Source organism: Amphiura filiformis, chromosome 15 (genome assembly GCF_039555335.1).
Source record: "Amphiura filiformis chromosome 15, Afil_fr2py, whole genome shotgun sequence".
NCBI lineage: Eukaryota > Metazoa > Echinodermata > Ophiuroidea > Amphilepidida > Amphiuridae > Amphiura > Amphiura filiformis.
Genome location: NC_092642.1, coordinates 34,782,840 through 34,807,025, shown reverse-complemented (window position 1 = coordinate 34,807,025; position 24,186 = coordinate 34,782,840). Strand labels below are relative to the sequence as shown.

The 24,186-nt window shown below is 36.8% G+C and overlaps 1 protein-coding gene across 1 annotated transcript in view; it reads left to right on the top strand.

Moving 5' to 3' along the window:
• The window catches only part of LOC140171560 (PH and SEC7 domain-containing protein 1-like), a 107,856-nt gene that overhangs the window by 20,298 nt on the left and 63,372 nt on the right, over positions 1–24,186 (top strand). The window contains 1 exon segment of the mRNA XM_072194833.1: positions 13,191–13,412. Within this exon segment, the coding sequence (XP_072050934.1) occupies positions 13,191–13,412 (222 nt within the window).

Sequence of the window (24,186 nt, the reverse complement as noted above, 5' to 3'; positions counted from 1 at the left end):
TTTCCTTCGTTGAACAAAGCGAGCATACACATTTCAAAATTGGCTTCATCGAACGAAGTATTCTTTCGTTGAAACAACCGTTTTAGCTTCGTTGAACGAAGCAATGTTAATATTATTGAAGGAAGAAATGTGCATACACATTAGGGAAACGCAATTTTTAATCTTCGTTTGAGGTTTGTCGAAAGAAGAATATTTTCTAATGTGAACAGGGTCTATGACAAAGGTACCAAAATTGTCCTGATGGGCAAATCACTGAATGGGCCTTTAAATAGATAGTCTATGATCTTATTATACCAGATTCCAGGGAACTTAAATTATTAGGTTCAATTAAAGTAAATTGAAGAACTTATAGAAAGCCAATCTTTTACCATTTCTAATATGATTAGTGCAATTGCTATTATTAATATCATTATAACATGAGTTTTAATTTGACCTCATCACATCTTAGGTTCTACTAATCTGTGATTTAATAAAAAAAGTCATAAGAAACATACCGTTTGTTCTTTTCATGGATAATGTAGGCGTCATTAGTTTCATTACCTACAGTGATTCATCCATTTGCATGTAATGACACCGTAATTTTGATGTGCTATATGTTTATCGCTTGTGACAGCAATTAATAGTCGAGACTTACATTTGCTTACTAACCCGATTTAATAAGGATGATATATTGCTTTAAAGGGGTAAACTCTGATTTCATTTGGAAATTATTTCAGATAATTCTTTTTTTAATCCAGAATTGTTCAGGATGTACATGGTGCATACAGAATTTTAGTGAGGTGAATTTTTCTCAAATGCTTCAATGTAACTGTATCACAGCCTTTAATATCAGGAATTCCATTCAGGCATCCAATATATTTTTTTAAAGGAATTTTTTGTTCATCATACAAGAAAATCTTTAATCGGTCACACCCACTTGAAATTTTACAGCACTTATATATGAGAGACAGGAAATACGACATGATCCCTTTATTTTTGCCTTAACAAGAAACAGGTAATTCCGTTTTCCCCTCTGGGTCGTGCCTGCCTATATTCAACCCCTCCCCATGTCGCCAGCCACTGTCCTACCCTGTACCTGCCGGAAACGTTTTGCATTCTCTGGTTTTGCAGCTTTTTGTGTTCACATGTTAATTATGTTATATTGAGTGAGATATGAGGTTTGAACTTAGCCAACCAAAGCCATTAGAAGGTTTTCCTCTGCATTTTGAAGATCACTATCTCATCTGAACAGTGATTTGAACCCGAGACTTGAAGTAGAGCAGAACAGCTGGGTGTGGAAAGTTATCACCCTTTTGGAAACAAGTCAAGAATCATACATTATTAGCTTCTGGGTATTTTACTTTATAAGATCATCAAAAGGATTAAACAACTGCCACATCAGGTATATTGCTGCACAATTATGAGGAAATAGTCTGGAAGATATCAGATGGATTAAAAATAGTATTAATTTCGGACAAATGAGGTGAATCGGGACCAAGAAGAGGAAGTGGTTTGTGTCAAGGAAAGACAACTTAAAATTAAAAATTGTCCATGACACAAAGTCAGTAGAGGAAAGACAATTTAATTAAAATCTGTCCGTGACTTGAAGGGAACAGATTTTTGATTATATGGACATTGCAATTTCATAAGCGGATGTGTTTGATATATGTGCAAAAATGCATCGACTGTGACATCCATCTATTCAATGATAAGGAGGAAGATTTTGATCTTGTGTTTTTATGTGATGATACAACTTGCAACAACCAACTGCCTTTGATATTTAAAAGAATTGTGTGGTATTTCACATGTAAAGTTATATTGTGTATGATAAGAATTTGATTGAGAACATTTGGAATATAACAAGTCTTGAAATATATCATCAAGACTCTTGATCAACAAGTGGATTTCTCAGAGAAGCAACTTTGAAAATTGTCTTGGACAGCTAATCAAGATCTGTTGATCCCCTTCATTAGGTGTTAATTTAGCTAGTTCAGAGCGCTCCCCAAGTGACAACGCTAGTTTCCATCAAGGATTCTTCATTGATGCAGCAGCTGTCGGGGATGTTTCGTTGAGGATATAGTTCAATTCAGCAGGATACTTAATCAGGGACTTCAACTTGTAAGTGTGCCTTTTCAGCAATTTGAACAAGATACTGTATTTCCTTGAATAGTTGCCCCCTTCAACTCCCCTACCACTTTTTTCAACCAAAATGCTGATGTTTTCATGCTTTCTTGTGTAGTAAGCTTACCAAGTTGCACACATGGTTGCTAATGGTGTCGGTAATTGGCGCCGTGAATTGGCGAAACTGGTCGTAAACCCGGAAGTGATCCAGAAGTCATCATTCCTGAGTTCATAGTTTGTCATTTCAGCGTGAGTTTTAAGCTTACCTAATGATTTTAATGGGAATTATCATTCTAAAAATGACCTCTAATAAACACCCCTTTTGGAAAATGCAACGCCCGGGGGTGACTATTCGAAGAAATACAGTAGGTAACTATTTAGGATGTTATATAATTACTTGTACACAGTGTATAGGCCTTACTGTTTCTGATCGAAATACTGCATCTTTTAAATCAAGGATTCAGTGCAACACCGCCTTATTGGGCTGTTCCATTTATTTAAAATCCACACTACCCCTGTGGAAGATTTTGGAAATATCTGCCACAGAGGGAGTACGAATTTCAAATGGAATGAGCACATCAGGCAGCCCATTTCATACGTCCTCTGAGAAAGATTCAACCTGGGAGAGTGAGTTTCAAATGGAGCTGCTAATGTGTTAATTTCATTTGAAATTCGCACTCCCTCTGTAGAAGATATTTTCAAAATCTTCAACAGGGGTATAGTGAGGATTTTAAATGGAATAACCCATTGCATAATAAGTTCCCGTAAGTAATATTATAACCATGATTTGCATATAGATATACAATTTGTTTGGTCATTTTGTTAACATGGCTATAATAGTTGAACCAGGATAGGATAGAAGCCCAAGTGACCAACGCTAGCGGCAACAGCTGATGGCTGGACACACAGCCACCTGCCTCTTACAATGCTCGCTGACCACTAGTGACCATTGCAGATTGAGCTGTAATAACATTTAAGCTTAATACATATATTGGGTTTATTATCCTGCTTCTGTCTGCTATAGCCCCTTAAATGCTATTTAGAATATAAAAATAGTTTGTCTCAGCGCTGATGCCTTCATTGGTAAAAATGTGTCGCCTTCATTTTGCCCATAACTTCTAATATGCATTTATTTTATGAAATATATCAGATGTTTTATTCATGAAATAGATTATTTCCATATATTTCACTGAAAAACTGCTAGCACTGTATTGAAAATAGTCATAAAGTATAATACATATTGTCTTTGGGCAGGATAAACCATGTATTTCAACATGAACATGATTAAAACAAAACTTCCAAGAGGTTACATAGGAGGTTTTGCTTTAAACATGTTCAGGGGCCAAGGGCACATAGGAGGTTAAAATTGCGAGCCAATGAGCTTCATTTAATCTCCTCTATCATCCCAAAACCTAAAGTAAATGACAAGCATACCACATTAAATGGTCAACTTGTCATCAGCTTTGATACAAACTTTCTTGCCCTCATGCAGATTTATTTTTCAAGTTTTCAAGATTTTGTATCCAAAGAAGAAGTCATCAAATCTTTAGCGATATATTTGAAGCTTTCTTGCATCAACAGTCCAACTTCACCTTGCACAAGTTTACGAAGCCACTCATGAAATATTCTCAACTACAGTCCAGCCTCTTTTATCCGGCCATGATGAGACCACGCATTGTCCTGATAAGTGAATTACATGTAATTCTGCATTAGCTGTCCCAAGTACTGAAATTGTGACAACAAAAGATTGTTTTAACATGGGGTAATAACACTAACAGATGGCTTGAGAGTGCTTTACGCAACATAGATCATTCTAAGCATTCAGAGCATGGAATTAAGGTGTTAAATCATCAAAAACATCTTTTCATGTGAAGATTTCACAGCCGGATAACAGAGATACCCATATAAAAGAGGTCTGGATAAGAGAGGTTGGACTGTATTATAAAATAGCGCACTTTCTTGCAATCATCACATAGTGCGGTACAGTCGCTGTATGCATGTTTGGATGCAATATGCAGGCCACAGAAGACTCCACATTGATGCATATCAAAACGGATCCCCCGTCTCGTGTAGATCACCTCATAACTTCCTTGCATCGGCATTAACCTAGACTAGCATTCACCTAAAGACAGTGTCATTCAACTCAAGTTTAATACCTTTTTTAATGAAGCATGGATGGGTATTATTTTACCAAACTGGTGTGCCCAAAAATCAGTATATATACCACTATGGTTAATTGCTTTCTGTTCATCTCATGGATGATAGATACCCCAAATTGGCTGTTCCATTTATGATCCACACACCCCCTGTGAGAGATTTCACTGTCATCTTAGTTCAAGTTGCACCGTATGTTAAATCCAGCAGGAAATGCTAAAAATGGTTGCATTGTATAAAATCAGGTTGAATTTTACACAAATTGACCATGAAAGATATTTTGTTTTGAATTTCAAAATCTTCCACACTGTTTCCAGTGAAAATAGTTGGATCTGGAATACTTGAAGCCAGGCCCGTGCGCAGGGGGGTGCGGGGGTGCGACCGCACCTCCCCAAAATTGCAAAAGTATACAAAAAGTCCCAAATTTTGAGAATTTGCGAGCGCAGCGATCCAAAAAATCAGTTTTTTTACGCATTTTTGGTCAAAAAAGGTCCCAATTTGGGGAAGAAATCCACTTTTCACAAAATCGACCCCCCCCTTTGGAAAAAAAGTCCACTTTTTCAAAATCAGCACCCCCCAAAAAAAAAAATCCTGCGTGCACGGGCCTGCTTGAAGCTGTTGAACAGGGCTGTCAACTGTCACGCTGATTAACCAAATTATACATTTTTCAATCTATTTCATAAATTTAGACAATATCTCTCGCCAAGCAATTCCAAAAAGTTGACAGTCCCGCTGTTGAACTTGGTTTCCTGCAAAAGTAGTAAAATCTCACTCCAAGGTAGTAAATCTCATGCTAAGAGCTGCCGAAGTAGTAAAATCTCACGCATCATTAAAATATTACACAAAAATAACCAATAAAAGTGCAATGGTGCACGTGCACCAAATGGCTTCATTCGGACTTTCATTTTAAAAATTTGTCCACGGCTGGGGCTCGGACAACCCCCTGCGTCATGCAAGCGTGACGGCCAGCGCTGATGCGCCGAGTACACATTTTAATTGACTTCATAATTTTACTTTATTTTAGACAATATCTCACACAATTTCGAAAATCTAACAGCCCTGCTGTTGAATTTAGTTGGAATTAAAAACAATTTCCACAAGGGTTGTGGTTATCCAATGGAATAGCACAACTCACTCTTTCGTCGCTCCTGTTAATTGCTTCTGAGTTCATTACAATTAAAGATGCGGAATGCTTATAGTAAATCATTCTTTTTTCGAAAACTTGTACACTAAATGTTGGCTGACATTAATCAATGATAATTGCTTCTAAATGCATTCTTACTTTGGGTGTGCACCAGTAGATGTTGATTAAATTTCAATATCCAGTACATGTTGGTTAACCTGTTTTCATATATGAAAAAATTCTGAACTTGTATAGCGCTTTTAATCTGAATACCACCAGAGTGTACCACTGTGTGTTGAACACCAGAATCTGTTCACATTATCTATGCATGTGACCATGTAGAGATTCATGTTTCACCGTTGTTCATCACCGTTTAACAATGATGCATCCATGTTGTCTGTGTGGTTTTCTTTGCGAGGGCAGCTGCCGGACGCAAGTTGTTAAACAGTGGAGACCAGCGGTGAAACTTTCAACAATAAAAACAAGCTAAAGATCTTCTAATTCACAGGATTATTTCATGAATATGTCCAGTTCAGTCATTGCCACTCAACACTACAAGAAAATTGACGCACTCTCCCAAGAGTTACCTCTGATGGGACTCAAACAAGTGGGTACTTCCGTAACTTCACACATATTGGAGTTGTGGCAAACAACATGGTTTACAGACATTTTTGCATTCTGATAGAACTAAGGATGGAACATGTCACAGAATTTGATTTGTGATTATGAGTGATGAGTGGTGTGACTTCCTAAAAATTCAGCCTTGTTCTAGAAAAAAAAATGGGGACCCTTGTTTTCATCATGTCATTAAAACGGAAAAGATGAATAACAGAAATACAATTTTGAAGGATGCATCTTGACCTACTGCGCTTGTGACCTTGATTAAAAAGAGCCAAAGATAGTCATAACCTGTTCCTAAAGAAAGCTTTTGGATAGTTTTGTATTAAACAGGTTTTTGTGATGTTCAAATTGAAGTACAACTACTTGTACAATTGATATCAAAATATTTTCATTTAGGGGCAAATCTCACTTGTTTGTGATCAAACATTCTTTATAATACATGTAAATTCAAAATCTGTGCAGAGGGTGGGTGCACTGGCCAAAGAGAGATTTTACTTGATGGACACACAGCCACCTGCCTTTTACAATGCTCGCTGACCACTAGTGACCATTACAGATTGAGCTGCATATCCCTAAAAGTTGCAACATCAAAGTAACCTCATTAACTCGTTCACAAAGATCATCCTGTGCAGGGTTGTAGCTAGAATATTTTTAGTGGTGGGTGACAGTTGATGAAAATCTTGCATGTTTTGCAATTCTTTGCCAAAATGGACCAAATTCCTGACTAATTCAATAAAATGGTGCAATTTTGGCCTCTGAGTGGTCACGGGCTCCAATGCTGAAATTGCAGCCGAGTCAGTGGGCTCCAAAACTGAGTGGTGGGCTCTGCTGCCCACCACCGCCCACTATAGCTACAACCCTGATCCTGTGTGTAGTACAGGAACTAAACTGCTGTGTCAGCATAGTAAGGTGATTTCAAGGATTGAGCTGGACAAAGTTAATTAAAGAGATTTTTTAGTTGCCACTTATAAAACTAAGATTTAAAAAAAAAAGATATTGCAAATTGGGTCTGTGCACTGATCAAAAAGAGATTATACTTCTTTAGATCTGACGAGCAATTGACGAGTGCATATCACATTTAAATTAATAAGGCCTCATCAACTCTTTGAGAAAGATCATCCTGTACATAGTACAGGATCAAAACAGCTGTGTCAGCAACTCGATCAGCATAGTAAAAGGCCTTCCAAGGTTGAGCCGGACAGAAGTTATTTAAGAAAAATTAATTTGTCACTTGTAAATCAATATATATTTCTAAAATTAATTTGAAGAAAACATCCATTACAGGTTAAGTTTGGATGATGTCATGATGATGTAACAGGCTGTTCCAGTTGAAACCCATACACCTCCTATGTGGAAGGCATGACCTGAATCTTCCACACAGGGAGTGTGAATGGCAAATGGAGTTACCTAAATAGGTGGCTCCATTTGAGATCTACACCCCCTGTGTGGGAGATTAAGGACATGTCTTCCATAGGGGTTCTATGGATTTCAACTAGAATAGCCTAATGTGTTAGAACGGAAGGAAGATGACCTCATTGGCGGTAATGTTTTGTTCAAATCATATGTAAGATTTCTTGTTGAAATGTCAGCAGTTACGATGCGAAAAAAACATGACTGTAAAATACTGTAGGGAATAGAGATGACTTGCATATGTCATATTATTCTTACTAATCTTAGGCAGAAGTAAAATGGAGCTTCAGTACATTTTGTGGATAGAGTGGTGCTCCTTACTTGTATAGGAATAATTTGTTTGAAACCCTTTTGATGTTGTTGGAGATAGAAGGTATTGGTGGCAGTGAAAGGTGAGCATATGTGTGTTTTGGTCTGTGCGCAGGTACGTGTATGAGGGTGTTTGTGTCTTGCATTACTTCCGAGGATTCAAACGTAACAACACACGACACCCCAAGGTCAAGGACCTTGTGCTTAGCATGCTAAACACATGTGCATCCTCCCTATGTATGTTCCTGGTATGTCCTTATTAATTGGCGAAAAATGAGGTCTTACATACCTACAAGTATTATGCCCTCTATATAGGTCACACCCTCGGAACGTTGACCATTTTTATAAACACTTGTTTGGTATCGTTGACTTTTTGAGGATTTGGCATGGCAACACACCAACAACATTTGGAACTTTCGTCATGTTTCAGGTCCTCAGTGCACGGGGTGGGTGAGGGTTGCGGATGAGCATGTGTATGTTTACAATCCTGTGTTAAAGAAATATAAAAAGAATGAGAGAAACACATTGTCATGTCTCCTGCATAGAAGCAAAGGACAACAAACATCAGATTTGGTGGTTATTTAAGAAAAACTTTATTATGTATCTTTGCTCTCAAAAATATGTTATGCAAAAAGAGGGGTTTTTTTTCTACAAATGTGAAAACTAAGTTTAAATTACCTAATCAAAATTTCTCAGTATCATCCAGGTTCTAGTACAGCCTGGCATCATTTGCGGCTCAATATATTAATATCAAATTTACAAAATGGCAATGATATCGTGGCTTGTAATTTGAGCCTTATTTCCTGGGTGATTGCTCACTATGCTATCAACCGATTGCTGTTACATAGAGCAAAATGTGTGAGTATTTATACTACTTGCAAGTCATATCACAAGAAAGTAACACTTACAGTGGTTGCATGTGATATGACGTGTTACAACGTACAAGGCAGCTCTTTGTTTTTTCACAATTTAATATAGGGGCCCTTAAAAAAACTCGCGTCCAGCAGCTGGCCTCGCCAAGAAAAAATCGTAAAAATCCTCTCAAAATTCTACCAATTAGTAGCAATAATGTGCCCACAAGTAAAGCAATACAAAAAAGTGGAATTTTCACTAAAAATTTATTTTCTCTCTTTTAAAGTTCAATGCAGCTACTGCGAAAAACTCAAATGTACAAATATGTTATTTTATGTTATAGAAATCGGAAAGTCAAAAATGTACACACATTTACCACTTTTCAGTATGTGGGTTTTTTTTTTATGCTGAAAAGTCCATCTCTCTAGTCTTCTTGGTTGCGAAGGTAAAATAATTTCTATCCCTATAAAAAATGATTTTGTTCCCCCCTATTCTTGCGTATATGACAATTTGCAACATTTGCAATAGTCGAACAAATCGTATCTTACACAATTTCTTCAATAAAAAGCAGCCTTATAAAATTTTTTGATTTGAATGAAATTGAAAATGTATTGTTCAGAAGGTGAATGTTAGAATGTATTCTATTAAGCTACTTGCAGTTCGCCATTATACTACTATGTGCGGGAGAGCCTCGAACTGGCAGCATACATGAATGGGAATTGAACTAGTCATAACGTTCTGTGTAAGGTTACATAATTCTTCCTTTCATGTATGCTGCCAGTTCGAGGCTCTCCCACATATAGTGCATAATGGCGAACTCATCAAGTAGCTTAATACTCTAAGGACATTATTAGATGCATTGTGATATCGAAAAAAAAATCCCACTTAAGATTATAGGAATCCCATGAAGTCTGCATACTGTAAGGTCTTTGCTGGCATGAAAAATGAGTCGAAACCGTTCGGTGTTTAAAATGCAACATTTTATTGACTGAGCTGATTTGCAATTGCATACAATTGGTAGTTAAAAGCTAGGTTGTTAAGAGCGTCTCATATTTCAAGGCTCGTGTCGTGGATGACCAATTTAAATGTCGTCAAGTGAGATGCAAGATGACAGTACAGATGATTATAAAAGAATTTATTAGTATCAAATGTAAGGGGTAATTGAAGAGGAGTATTTTCAACATAATGAATTAATTGGAAGCCTGATGCTACTGGGTATTCCAGTTGAAATACTTACACCCCCTGTGGGAGATATGAGTTAAGCATCTTACACAGGGGTGTAGATTTTAGATGGAGTTGCCCATTCAGATAAACCCATTTGAAATTTACACTCCCTGTGTGGAAACCAACTGTCATGTCTTCTATAGGGGTGTAGGGATTTCAACAGGAATAGCCCAATTGATGTGAAATTGATTTTGAAATGCTGTCAAAATGAGCCAGCAGGTTATTGTTTTCTATTATTAAATGGTTTTGGAAGTACTTATAACATTTTGATGCCTTTTTATTAGTAAAATGTAATAATATACAGTAAGTAAATCATATATGTGGAAAACATATAATTTGATCATGGTTTGCATCAAAGTCATTTTGTTTGATATTTTCAGATGTGTTACAGAGGGCATTGCCCCACATGGCTCAAAAAACCTTGAGAAATTGTTCAAAAAATGATAAAGAAAAGAAAATCTAAGTTAAAAATAGCTAAAAATATTTATGTGCATTAGTGTGATTGCTGTTGGTATTGTAAAGGCCTAGAATTGAAAATTATGTAATGTCATGTCAGAAACATGAATAAATGATCACAATCGTTAGGTGATATGGGCATGACATCCATAACACATGTTTTATGCCATGCCTACATGGCTATTATGCCCCTGATAGGATGTTGTTAGCTCTCTTATGTGTTAATGCTGCATATTGATATGGTTTCGATATTCTGGTATTTGTCGAATATAGGTGTAGGTTAGCCTACTTGTGTCCCATTCTGTCATGTTAATGCTGCTGATATGGTTCCGATGTTTTGGTATTTGTCTCATATAGGTTGTCCCAAAAAGAGCTTACACTCGGTGACTCGGATGATGAATAATTGTTAGAAAACAGTGCTTTTTGACCCCTTTTTTGTTGAAGCATAGCTTTTGTTGTTCTAGACCACTGTTTGAAGTGGAATGAAGTTAATATTAAAGCTTGATTATCCCTCTTTATGACGGGCCAGTTTTAAAATACCCCATAGCCTTCACGTTTTTTCTAAAATTATTTGCCATCCGAGTGTTAACATTTTTTTGGGACACCCTGTATTAAAGTTTAGCCCCAGTGTTGATCAACTTGTACTACGAAATGTCTATCTTCCAAAATAAACCTGGATTTCCCTTTGATGTGTAGTGTGATAGAACAGATGGTTTTCACTTTGACAGAAATAGAATTATGAGCTCAGACTCAATAAAAATTGGTTAGACCGGAATAGCAGCACTGTAAAATAACGCTAAAGTTACGTTTACTGTTTTCAAATTCAGATGCAACATCAACATAAAGGGCAAAACAATATTAGATTTTTGACCCTAAGGCGCCAAAAAAAACCTGTTCTACGGGTGGACGGACCTTTCAAGTAGGGTCCGCCGGTCAAGCGTTTTTGGTTTTATTTTTATTTGTTTTCTGGAGGCTAAGATTACCCTAAAATTTCACAAAAATTTTGGCCCAAAATGGCTGATTATACATTTAGCAAAATTTAAAAAAAAAATTCTCCAAAATGCAAATTCTTGGTCGATCGGGTCCATAGAACAGGGCTTTTTTTCTTTGCCTTTTACATCATTGTGTTGCCAACATCTGTAGTTTGAGGATTGTCTAAAAATAGTGTGGCATACAGGTGTAAGTAAAATGGCTACAGGTGATACGGTGTGACATCCATAACACATGTTTTGTGTCATGCTTACATGGCTTTTTTGCACCTGAAGGGATGTTGTTAGCTTACTTGTGTGTCATAATTATGCTGTTAATATGGTTCGGATGTTCTGGTATTTATCTGATCAGTGTTGATCAATTTGTGCTATAAAATGCAGGCTTTAGACTGGGGCTGGGGGGCTCAGCAACCTCAATAATTATTTTTAGTGTGGGGGCTCGAATACCCTTCAACCCCTCCCGCATAATTCCTGGTGAAGTGAAAAAATGTCATCATAAAACCAGGAAAAATTTGTGTTTTTGATGTATTATTTGCAAAATTGTCTGATACAGAGGGGGAACTCCCCTCGGGCACCCCAGAATGCGCCATCAAATTTTCATTTTGTCAGCTCCCCCCCCCCCATGTTGACAATCTTCCTAAGCTAAATGCCCCTTGATTTCCTTTTGATGTGTGTTGTAAAAGGACAGATGACTTCCACTTTTACAGAAATAGAATTATGAGCTCAGACTTAGTAAAAATTAGTTAGACCGGAATAATTCCAAACTTATGTTTTCCCCCCTTTTCAGGAAATGATAGCTCAAATTTCACTGAGTCTGGTGTGGGGAGTGTCAATAGTGTAAGCAGTTTGACTTTGACACTTGGATTGAAGTTATGCATGTAGCCAATGTGATATATACATTGTACACTTGGTTTGTTTTTGTCCAGATCCTTGGAGGAATTATTATTTTACTTTGGTCTTCTTCGATGGTGATTATTTTGAGGGCTCACTGCAACAGCATTTCACCTACATTTTGGCTATTTTGAGAAAAGACGATTGATGATATTTGCTCATACTAAATGACTGTATGCTGAGGCCTTGTTGTACTGGCTTATAAGAAGGTTTGTTAGCAGTCAAGTTAGCTCAATCGATAAGGCGTTCAACTATGGTGCGAAAGGTTGCGGGTTCGAACCTTGGCAGTGGTTTAGTACGCTTACATGGAAAAAGTGAGTTAGCCTGACATTCCCCTGGACAAGGAACTTATTTTTAATTGTCTTGTAACCTGTACAAAATTTGGGGAGCTGATTCTAGCTGCGAAAGTCAATTGTGGAATGTTTGGAGTGTGCGCTGCTACGCTGCAAAATCGCTGAGTTGTTGTTTAATGGTTTAAGGAATGATTTGGGGCTGTAGTGGTCAGCAACAACCTGTAAAGTGTGCTGAGGCATTGTGCCTGTGCACTAGAAATCACTGCGCTTTATCTTGTTGTTATGAAGATATGATGATGCTTTGTGTTACTTTTTTTCTGAAAATTTTGGTATCAAAATGTAATTTTCAACAAAACTAGAGATGATACAGTATTGCAATGTGCCCTTGATGATGTTGATATCTATTGTTGTATTGGTTTTGTTTTCCTAATCACAATAGTATTTATGTATTCCATACAGCTGGAAATAATAGCTCAAGTTTTAAATTTTGGTGAAATGGAAGTAATGCTTTATCTCTGCAGCAAATGGGCTATTCCAGTTGAAATCCCTACATCTCCTATGGAAGACATGACTGTAATCTCCCACACAGGGGGTGTAGATTTCAAATGGATTCACCCATTCAGATAACTCCATTTGAAATTCACACTCTCTATGTAGAAGATTAAGATTGTGTCTTCCATAGGGGGTATATGGATTTCAACTGGAATAGCATAGTCTTAGATTTACTCCTCATTTACCATGTATCGTCTGCTTCTCTCTTTTACACAGAACATCGGTAGAAAAATGACTGTCAATGGATTTATAAACAACTTAGAAGGGACAAATGATGGTGATAACTTCCCAAAAGAGACATTAAAAGCTTTGTATCAATCCATCAAATCCAAGCCACTGGAATGGGCAACGGATGGGGAGGAAGAGCACAAAGAGGAACGGCCACCACAGAAACCGGGCAATGGTACCATGACACTTAACAGTAACCCTTTTGTTGAGGTAAGAATTTGCATATTTTTTTTGTCAAAAAATACTGTAAAAGTTATTAATTTTAGTTAATTTTAGAGTTTTTACAGTATGAATACACAGACAATTGCCATAAGTATTTCCATTTTACAATTTGAAACAGAAACATTCTGTTTCTTAGTTTCAGTTAATAATTGCTATGGATAACACAATGGAAATGGTAATTCATTGTGTTCAGAAATTGCCATGTACATAGACATTGTGCTATGCAGATATTGGAAACCAGGACCTCTATTCATTTTTTATTGTTCTTTTTTATGTATTGTGTTAATTGTGTACACCAACATATAGGGTTAAAATTAAAGGTTTATTTTGGTGAAATAATAGGCCCCTTTAACTGATAATTAAGAAATATATCAGAGGCATTAAAAATGAAAAAAAGGGAGTATACCCCTGGGAGTATACCCGGTGGGGCGGAGGGCTGAAATATGCTAAAAATGATTTTGCATGAATTTTCAGAAGACCAGGACATTATCTTTCAGAAAAAGCCACCACCAAACACGCCACTGACATGATTGCAAATAATATAATCAATATGGCATTACAACTCATTTAAAATTATCTTTGACTCAGTTTTCAACTCAGTTTTCAATGGGCTTAATGGCTTAATGGCTATGTGAGCTGTAAGCCAAAATCATCCTCCCATATGGCCATTGTTTTGTTAAAGCTATGTTATGTCAGTTTCATCAATAAAATATTGATATAGAGATTGAAGAAATAGAACAAGACCAAGGACAACATTAAGTCTATTTGTCTCTAGTCCTCAAATGAACTCATGTTTATTCAAATCAACAAACACTACCGTAAAATGGGGTAACTTCGGTCAGCGGGGTAACTTTGGTCGGTCAAATATATTTTTTTAAATGGTCATATTTTCGTACAGCAATATTGTTTTTGGTCATATTTGGTATCAATTTGTTAAGAAATATATTTGGAAGAAATAACAGTCGCTCATGTCTAATTTCCTCGAAATTTACGAAAAAAAGGGGATTTTTGACCAAAAATGAGCATTTTTTTACATTTTTTTCAGAAAAAATAAAAATTGATATTTGTGAGCAAAAATGTGTGCTTGATTAATTTTGCAAGGGGTCAAATGTCACAAAAAATAACAACTTGCCCATTTACAGCGAAGATCAATTTTTTTGATTTTTTTTTCTTCATGGAATGTAATACTCTGACCAAAGTTGCCCCAAATGCGGGGTAACTTTGGTCAGGCTATTTTTAACCCCTAGGGCACTCTTACAAAATTATTTTCAAATCTTTTTCAACTTCAAGGTGTAGAATGGAACCCTAATGTCATAAAAAAGAGATCATTAGAAATGTAATGGGTTTTGTTTGGAAGCAGTGGTTTAAAAACTCTGAAAAGTGCCCAAAGTTACCCCATTTTACGGTACTATTGTGTTATGCTGGAAGAGCAGTGATTACCAATATGGAATGTACAGTGTGCAAAACAATTTAGGAACCAGTTATGTTCACCCCTTATATCCTAAACAAAGACAGATATGTCATAATTAGAACCAGTATAGCCAATAGCTGCATCTTTTAGCTCAGATTTAAGACCTCATTTGTTAGAGTTGTTCAAGAAATAAAGACACAATTATCCAAAAACCTGAGGAAGATGCACATTCAAAAGTTGCAGTTTGCTTTATATACCTCATATATATAGATTCCTGTCATCTGATTGGTTGAAAGTGCAGTCATTGAATTAACTATGCCCGCAAAATGAAATATGGACCGGTCCATGGAAATGAACTATGGACCGGTCATAAAAGGCCACGATCAAACTGCGCGCTTTTCCCAGCGTAAAATGATATTACGCATACGCGTTAATGTTTTCACGCCGTATAATTACGCAGAAATCGCAGATTGTAATCTGTGTGCCGTTCGCATTGAAACTATTAATTTCTCTTCCCATCGATGCTTATTAACCAAACAGATGACAAGAATCTTAAGATTTGGTATATAAAACAAATATTGACTGCTTTTTATTCGGGGCATAGTTAAAATTACAGGCCCGCGGTGATCTCAACACCATGACTATGCCCTCAGCTACGCCTCGGGGCATAGTCATGATTTTGAGATCACCTTGGGCCTATAATTTTAACCATGCCCCTCATAGCAGTCAATATTTGTATATTATATACTTCATTAATATATTCTTGTTCATTGATTGGTTAAAAGTGGATCACATGACCAAAAATAGTTCTACCATCAGTAGTCCTATCCGTAAATATATAGTACCTTAAAGCCGTAAATAGTATTTTCAATGTCCCGGATGAGCCGTAAATAGTACCTCCAAGCCGTAAATAGTACTTTTGACCATGCCTTCCGCGTGCGCGCATTCGATGCGACGGAACTGTTCACGCACGCCAAAACTGCCATAGCGTGATTTCGCTGCTGTAATTGGTTAGCCCGATTTTAGCCTATTCGATTTTTTTTGAAGGGCAAAATATAGGTTGTGCTTAAATTGGTCGTGCTGTTCACTCAGGATAGAAGCTGGAGAAATAATTTTCTCAAATAATTTTCTTTTAACCAATCAATGAACAAAGAATATATTAATGAAGTATATAAATAAATATATACTGCCTTTATTCGAAAGTTCTGGTTAAAACTATGGTCCCTCGTTGAGATCAATTAATACTATTGATCTCACCTCGGGCCCATAGTTTTAACCAGAACCTCTCATGGCAGTATATATTTGTATACTATTGCATGCCCTATTGATTTGTACACAAAGCATTCTCGAACAAGATCTGGTGCCGTGCTTTCCATTAATTAGCACATTAAAACTAGCATTGTGATTTCATTGATTAGAACATGAAACTGCAACTTTTGATTTTGTTCCTTCCTTAATTCTCAAGCAATTTCAACAAATAAGGTCTTAGATCAGAGCTAAAGAGCACAGGTATTGGCTGCTTGTTTTAATTTGACATATTTGTCTTTGTTTATGATACACATTATATATTGTTGTGTTAATGAATCTCAGCAGTGGAGTTCCTGGGGTGTTCCCCCGGGGTTGACCATCTCCTGACAACTTAAAAAATATAACAAGAAAAAGAAAATATTCTTTGTTCTTAGTACTGTTTAAATATGCACACATTTGGTAAACACCTTGATTTTGGTATGAAATAGTGTAAAATTGCATATTTTTTGCCCGCATGTAATAAACCCAATGTGTATCAACTTTCAATAAAAAATAGTATGAAACAGGGCAATTTTGTTGCCCCCCCCCATCCCTGATAAAAAGTCCGCCACCACTGAATCTCAGAGAATTCTAAATCTGACATGGTATGTCGAGATTTTGATGAAGTGAAAACAAGTTTTTTGGCAAGAGAATTACCATGTATTTTGCCAAAAGGGCACATTTTTTAAAGAAAAAATAGCACACTAAATCACATAAATTTAAATCATCTCAAGTGTATGATTTAGACTGCTAAACAGAACTAACATGAATTTTAACATGAATAAGCGTTTCTGCATGAACACAAACATTTTTTTATATATCTGTAACATATTCATCTGTATACATATTCATGAAATATAATTGAAAAGTGTATGATTATTTGAGCACAAGCATGTCAACTCAGTAGTGCTTGATATAAACCTTGATTTTTGTTCCTGAGGAACAATATAGGATTTTTTAGTCTGCCGGTGTATGTCTGTGTCCCATAGAGGGCATTAACATTTGCTCATCATTTTAAAATGATCAATTCTGCATGTTTAGCAGTAAAAGGAGTAAAATGGTACTATTGTTGAAGTAGCTGTTAAGTGCTTTATTGTAAATGTCTCGGAATATCGAGTGGAAAATTGTTTAGCTTGTATCGCTTTGTTGTCGTGCTTCATCATAGGTAGACATTATATTGACTTGATGTGTTGTTGATTGAACAGATTTTGGCATGAGTCAAGGGAAGAGATTGCTTATGTAACTATTTGATGCATAGTTTAATGATGATGATGTTAATGATATTGTTCAGAACTTTGGGTTAAGGGATCTAGAATGAGCGTTTATGGCGTTTCGACAGTATTTTTTGTGGGACATGAGAGCACCTCAGACGTATCGAATTGCATTCTGAATACGAAGCATGTCTTTCTGATATCAAATAATTTACATTTTTTGAAATTCACGATATAATACAAATTTTATGACAAATTATTAAAATTTGATATTTTTCAAATTTTTGATATATAATAGTCATCGAAGTAAATTTTATAAATCTAATAATATATTCTTAAAGTGTATGTAGCTGGGAGGAAAAGCTGACGATCAATTGAAAATTTTGACCTTTTATATTGAAGATATGGATTTTTTTCCCCAAAAGACCTAATTTTTTTTGGTGTTTTGGGAATGTTTTGGGGTTCAGCATCGGGCTATAATAGTGAAATCCATATATATATACACCTATAGGAGACATGACCTTAATCTACCACACAGGGGGTGAAGATTTCAAATGGAGTCACTCATTCAGGATGAAATTCACACTCCCTGTGTAGAAGATTAAGGTTGTGTCTTCCTTAGTGGGTGTTGAAGCTTAGTTGAAGCTCATTTGAGGCATATATTAGAATCAGTGCTATCTCTATCCAAAATATTACTCATCGAGAATATGTCAATTTTTATTTTTAATTCAGTACTTTTCACCACCAGTACATGTAGTAACATGAATCCCATTTAGATGGCACTCAGCTAAGTGAACAGCTCTTTTCAAAGCCATCAATTCATCTATAAGTTGCTCTAAACCCTTTGAAATCTGAAACGAGATGCAACAAATTGAGCTGATGCCACAAACGTGAAACATTAATGACGCATAAAAACATCTGACGCTTTTCAATTATAATCCAACAATCGGAATGAATAATGATGCGAACAACAGCTTCTTTTTGGTTGTCGATTATTATAGTTGCCTCGTTTGCAACAATTGGGGTGAATAATTCATAAGGCATTATGCAACCAGCAAGATCATATTGCTAGGGGGGTAAGCACTTTACGTATGTCACCGATACTCTGCATACATCGTATAACTCTCATGGATCTGGGTCAGATGTGGCGTAACCTCTCGTCACCTTCCCTGGAGAGGTGTCGGCTCACGTTACACAACGGCTCGTTTGATTCCAGTGTTAACGGCTCTATACCGTGCAACATACAAAAAGTCAACTGAATCGCAAGACAGATCTGAAAATTTTAAGTATGAGCTCAAGAACTATCGTAACATTACTAGGTGTGTTTGTACTCATTTGAATGCATTCTGAATGTAGATTTCAATTATAGTCTTAAAAATTGAAATTTTGAGATTTTTAAAAAAAATTATCAAATTTTTGGGATCATTGTGGGATGTTACATGTAGCATGGATAGTGTTATTTCTTGGAGTGTATGTTGGGGAAATTGGTTTCACCAAATCCAATTTTCAACTACAGGAGAGTGATGGGGAATGTATGTGAACAATAATAATAATAACTTGAGGAAATATGTATAGTGCACAATATCAAAATCTTTGTGGTAGAACATGAAAGTCAATAAATGTTAAGAACAAAATTTAAGGTGGGAGTAACAGCCGACTTTGTAGTTTTTTTGCAGGTTGGCACAGGAGAGGGAGGTTACTTATTGGAAAGGCAAGGTCAGGGATCTGCAGATTTCTTCATTATTTTTAGCAAAATTTGCAAAAGAAAATTCCAGAATTTCACAAATTTACTGAAATTTTGGAAGTGAAATAATAGAAAATTAGTTTATTTTTGATCTCTTGTTCGTCAAAGTATGTATATTTTTGGGATATGTTTTTCGGAATCCCAGCTGCAGATTGCCACCCAAACCTCAAACCAGTGATATTTTTCGTATTGCATGAACAAACAGGGGATAACTAATAATATCGCTGTAAGGTGGCATTTGAGTGCTCTATACAACATAGCAAACTGGGCTGTGCCATTTTAAATCCATACATCCCTTTGGAAGACATGGCCTTAATCTTCCACACAGGGAATTTTGAGTGGGGTGACCTGAATGTGTGATTCCATTTTAAATCTACACCCCCTGTGTGGGAGATAAAGATTATGTCTTCCATAGGGGGTGTATGGATTTCAACAGGAATAGCCCAATGTGTCGGGGCATGAAAATAAAGCATCAAATCTTCAGAAACATTCTTTCCTATGAAGATCACACATCCATTAGGGTGCATCAAACGCCCCTCATGTCAATGTTATTTTTTGCTTGAGTGATTAAAGTGTGCCACTTATCAAGTTAAATAAGTGCTCCCAATTTAAATTCAAATGGAGGTCGGAAATGGGTCCTCCATGAGCTCAAAGTTTGAGCGTTATTTGTATGTATAACGGTAGAACTACAAATGAGGCAGCTATTTAGTTTTACGCACTTTTTGACATGTAAAATAAAGGCTGCCATATTGATTCTGCATTAAACAGTGTGTTTGTAACTAAAATGTGTCACCTTATACTTAAAATCATAACAATCATGCTAGGATGATGTCACAGGTTAGACATGCCTTAAAATGAATAGCTGCCCCATGTATTTAAATACAAAATAAATCATATATTTCTCTTATTTGCGTTAATTCACCTGTTACTATCAGAAAGTGGACAATATAATAATCATGTTGTCATAATCTTTCAAGTCATAACTGTCACTTTCCTTTTAGAAGTTATTAGTATAGATAAATTTCAGTTGCAGCTATACAGTTGACGCTTTCGTAGATTGGGTTTGTTTTTTCTATCTTGTTCAACCACCTGCAAAACATTCTGATAATGTTTCTCACTGTGGGCTGTAGCCAAGAAATCTGCACTAAGTTTCACACCGCGTTCTGCTGCGTCATTAACCACATTAATGGCTTTGACATTGCTTAGGGAAGACAGATATGCTGGGGACTCTGGCCATGTGTCTACAGCATCTGTTAAGCACTCGTCGTTAATCTGCAAGATGTTCATAGTAAACCACGAATCTCTGCCTGCAAAATCAGCTAAAGCTGTTGTCTGTGTGATGTTCTTATCAGAGAACTTTGGCTTGCCAAAGCCTGAACCATACCGATTAGTTGGTGTGACCATCACTTCATTAGGTTTAACTGCGAGAAGCCTACTAGCAAGAGCTTGCTTCTCCTGTGGTGGCACCTTATCACTGAAGAGAGCCAGTGGGATCATTTATTGGGAGATGTACCACAAATGTCGTTTCATGGCCTTTAGGGCACTTGCAGCAACATCAGCATTGACATCGGAATAATATATACAAGAGTCTGCTTAACTTCATGAAGTTCATGGACATGTACAATAAGGCTAATGAAATGTCCTCTTCATAAACCTGATGAAGTGATGGTCACACCAACTAATCGGTATGGTTCAGGCTTTGGCAAACCAAAGTTCTCTGATGAGAACATCACACAGACAACAGCTTTATAGCTGATTTTGCAGGCAGAGATTCGTGGTTTACTATGAACATCTTATAGATTAACGACGAGTTCTTAACAGATGCTGTAGACACATGGCCAGAGTCCCCACTCCCAAGCATATCTGTCTTCCCTAAGCAATGTCAAAGCCATCAATGTGGTTAATGACGCAGCAGAACGCGGTGTGAAACTTAGTGCAGATTTTTTGGCTACAGCCCACAGTGAGAAACATTATCAGAATGTTTTGCAGGTGGTTGAACAAGATAGAAAAAACAAACCTAATCTACGAAAGCGTCAACTGTATACATGTAGCTGCAACTGAAATTTATCTATACTAATAACTTCTAAAAGGAAAGTGACAGTTATGACTTGAAAGATTATGACAACATGATTATTATATTGCCCACTTTCTGATAGTAACAGGTGAATTAACGCAAATAAGAGAAATGTATGATTTATTATGTATTTAAATACATGGGGCAGCTATTCATTTTAAGGCATGTCTAACCTGTGACATCATCTTAGCATGATTGTTATGATTTGATAAGTACAAGGTGACACATTTTAGTTACAAACACACTGTTTAATGCAGAATCAATATGGCAGCCTTTATTTTACATGTCAAAAAGTGCATAAAACTAAATAGCTGCCTCATTTGTAGTTCTACCGTTATACATACAAATACCGTTCAAACTTTGACCTCGCGGAGGACCCATTTCCCGACCTCCATTTGAATTTAAATTTGGAGCACTTATTTAACTTGACACTTTAATCACTCAAGCAAAAAATAACATTGACATGAGGGGCGTTTGATGCACCCTAACATCCATATATCAGAGATCCATCCAAACGAGGTCCGGATATTTAACTCCATGAGTACTACCTGCCGATTGGCTAAAATCAATATTGTGTCCAATTTTAAACCAATCAAGGAGGGTATTAATAAGATCCTCTGCAAATTAAAGTTTGACCAGAAATAGTTTTTTTATATTTTTTATGTCAAGACATATCAAGGCATTAACAGCTGTTATCGTTGCGATAAAGCTGACGGATTGGCGCCTAGATAGCTATTAACCTCCTTTTTGAAGCTGTTCCTTAAAGCCTAGTCATAATTGAAATGAGCATTTCAAGTTTTCAACCAATCAGAAATGCTGTTAGATGACCAGTAGTGTCCAGGGGGTTATAGGAGATTGGCCTGTACTATGTATAAAATAATATAACATAGCACGACAATGCATCAAAGATGTTAAATTATTCAGTATTGTATGAAAATCAGAGTTGCATGTATAATCTGAAGTGTCAGTGAATTTAAACTTGAAGAGAGTAGCGGCTAATCCATTTGAAATGACCCAGCGGAATAGCACTGACATTTCATTGTCTGAATGCAATAAATGCATATACCTGTCAACTGTGTCTATTGGATAGGGACTCAGTTGCTATTATGCGTTCCTAAAGTAAATATGTAGGGCCTACATGTAGGGATAGTCCTTGCTGCTGACAATCTTGGTGATGTTGAATCTAATCATAGAACATCAAAATATGATGTCAATTTCATGACAAAATTTCCCTCCAGCAAGCCTTTGCATTTAGACCTATTAGACTAGACTAAAAAAGAAAAGAAAAGTGCAGTGATTTACAGTGCGCTACGCACAGGCACAACGCCTAGACATTGATCCACAAGCCTCAGCACACTTTACAGGTTGTCGCTGACCACTACGGTCCCACATCATTCCATAAACCATTAAACAACAATTCAGGGACTTTGCTGCTTCAAGGCGCATACCCTAGACATTCCACAAATAACCTTCGCAACCAGGATCAGCTCCTTGAGTTTCGTACGGGTTACAACGAGACATATTAGCAGTAAGTTCCTTGTCCAGGGAATTTCAAGCTAACTTAATTTTTCCACGAGAGTATACTAGACACCGCCAGATTCGAACCCATAATCTCTCGCACCATAGTCGAACGCCTTATCGATTGAGCTAACTTGACTGCTAATAATGTCTATTATTGGGTCACATACCTTTAATTGGCACTTTACTGGATATTACATGTACAATAAGAATGTCTAAACCTATGAATTTTCCTCTTTCATGCTAAGCTGTACAATGCATTTCATTCACTGTGATTAAAATAAAAATAGGAATCAAGCCAAACATAATGGGCCAAAAATAATGTTGGTGTTCAAAGTAATTTTGATTGAGATTGACATATTTGCAGCTTGACTTTATTTCACTATTTCACATACTTTCCTCTCGTAAGATCCGGTAAAAGTGCCAAATTATTAACCCTAACAGCCCTGAATACTACAAAATACTACTTGATATATGCGCTGCTCGTGCATGCATCCCACGTGGTGTGATGACGCAATCGCCCTTAGTGATATATAGGCATGGTTTCGCTGGCCAGCGAAGCCCAAGACCCGTGGCAAGGTGTCGCAGACCGAGTGCTTGGCATGCGAGGGGTCTCGGGTTCGAACCCCACCCAGAGCAAACAACTTCTTTCCTTCTTTTCTCTCTTTATTCTTTCCTTCTTTCCATTCCCGTCGCCAAAAAGCCCCTAGGCGGTTAGGGTTAGGGGGTGTAACCCAATCAAAGGGAAATTTTGCTACTGGCCTGGCAAACTTTGATACAAAGTGTGGTGTTGTTTGAGTTCAGTGTATAACGTGCCATACTGCAAATTATTGTTTTATTTTGGGTTCTTCCTTTAAACGGCGCAGGTACATTTTTTTGTCCTCGATGGGCGACAAACCAAAATGGCAGGTTTATCATACACACAGGCAATTTTGACTTGGTACTCTTTGGGTATAATCTCTTTGATAAGAATTAATTTCTTTATTTAAACCCATCTCTCAGGGATGCCAGTTTTCAGTCAATTGCCTGATTTCCTACTTTTTGTTACTCAAAATTTCTGCACTTCTATATATTTTCAGCCCATTTATATAGCCCAAATTTGATCGCTTTTTCAGGCTTTTCCTGTAAAGTCACTTCAGGCCACTCTGTATGCCACCCATTCTTCAATGGACAAAACATGTCTTCATCAACTGATACCAAAACATGTTCTGATGATGGTTTTCAGGCCATTGCACCCCAGCCATGGAATTCACTTCCTCGAGACTGGGAAGCCAGTACACTCCAACTGTTCAAATGGAATTCAAAACACACTCAATCCTGTAAAATTCTTGCCATATATAATTTGTTATGTCTTAGTTATTTTACAATTTCCACTTGTATATTGTACCGGTATGTTAGTTTTCTATATACATGTATCTGTATAATATTTAAATCGCTCCATTGGGCTCTTTCTTTAAAATCTACACTACCACTTTGGAAGATTTAGCTAATGTCTTCCACAACGGGTTTCGAACAGA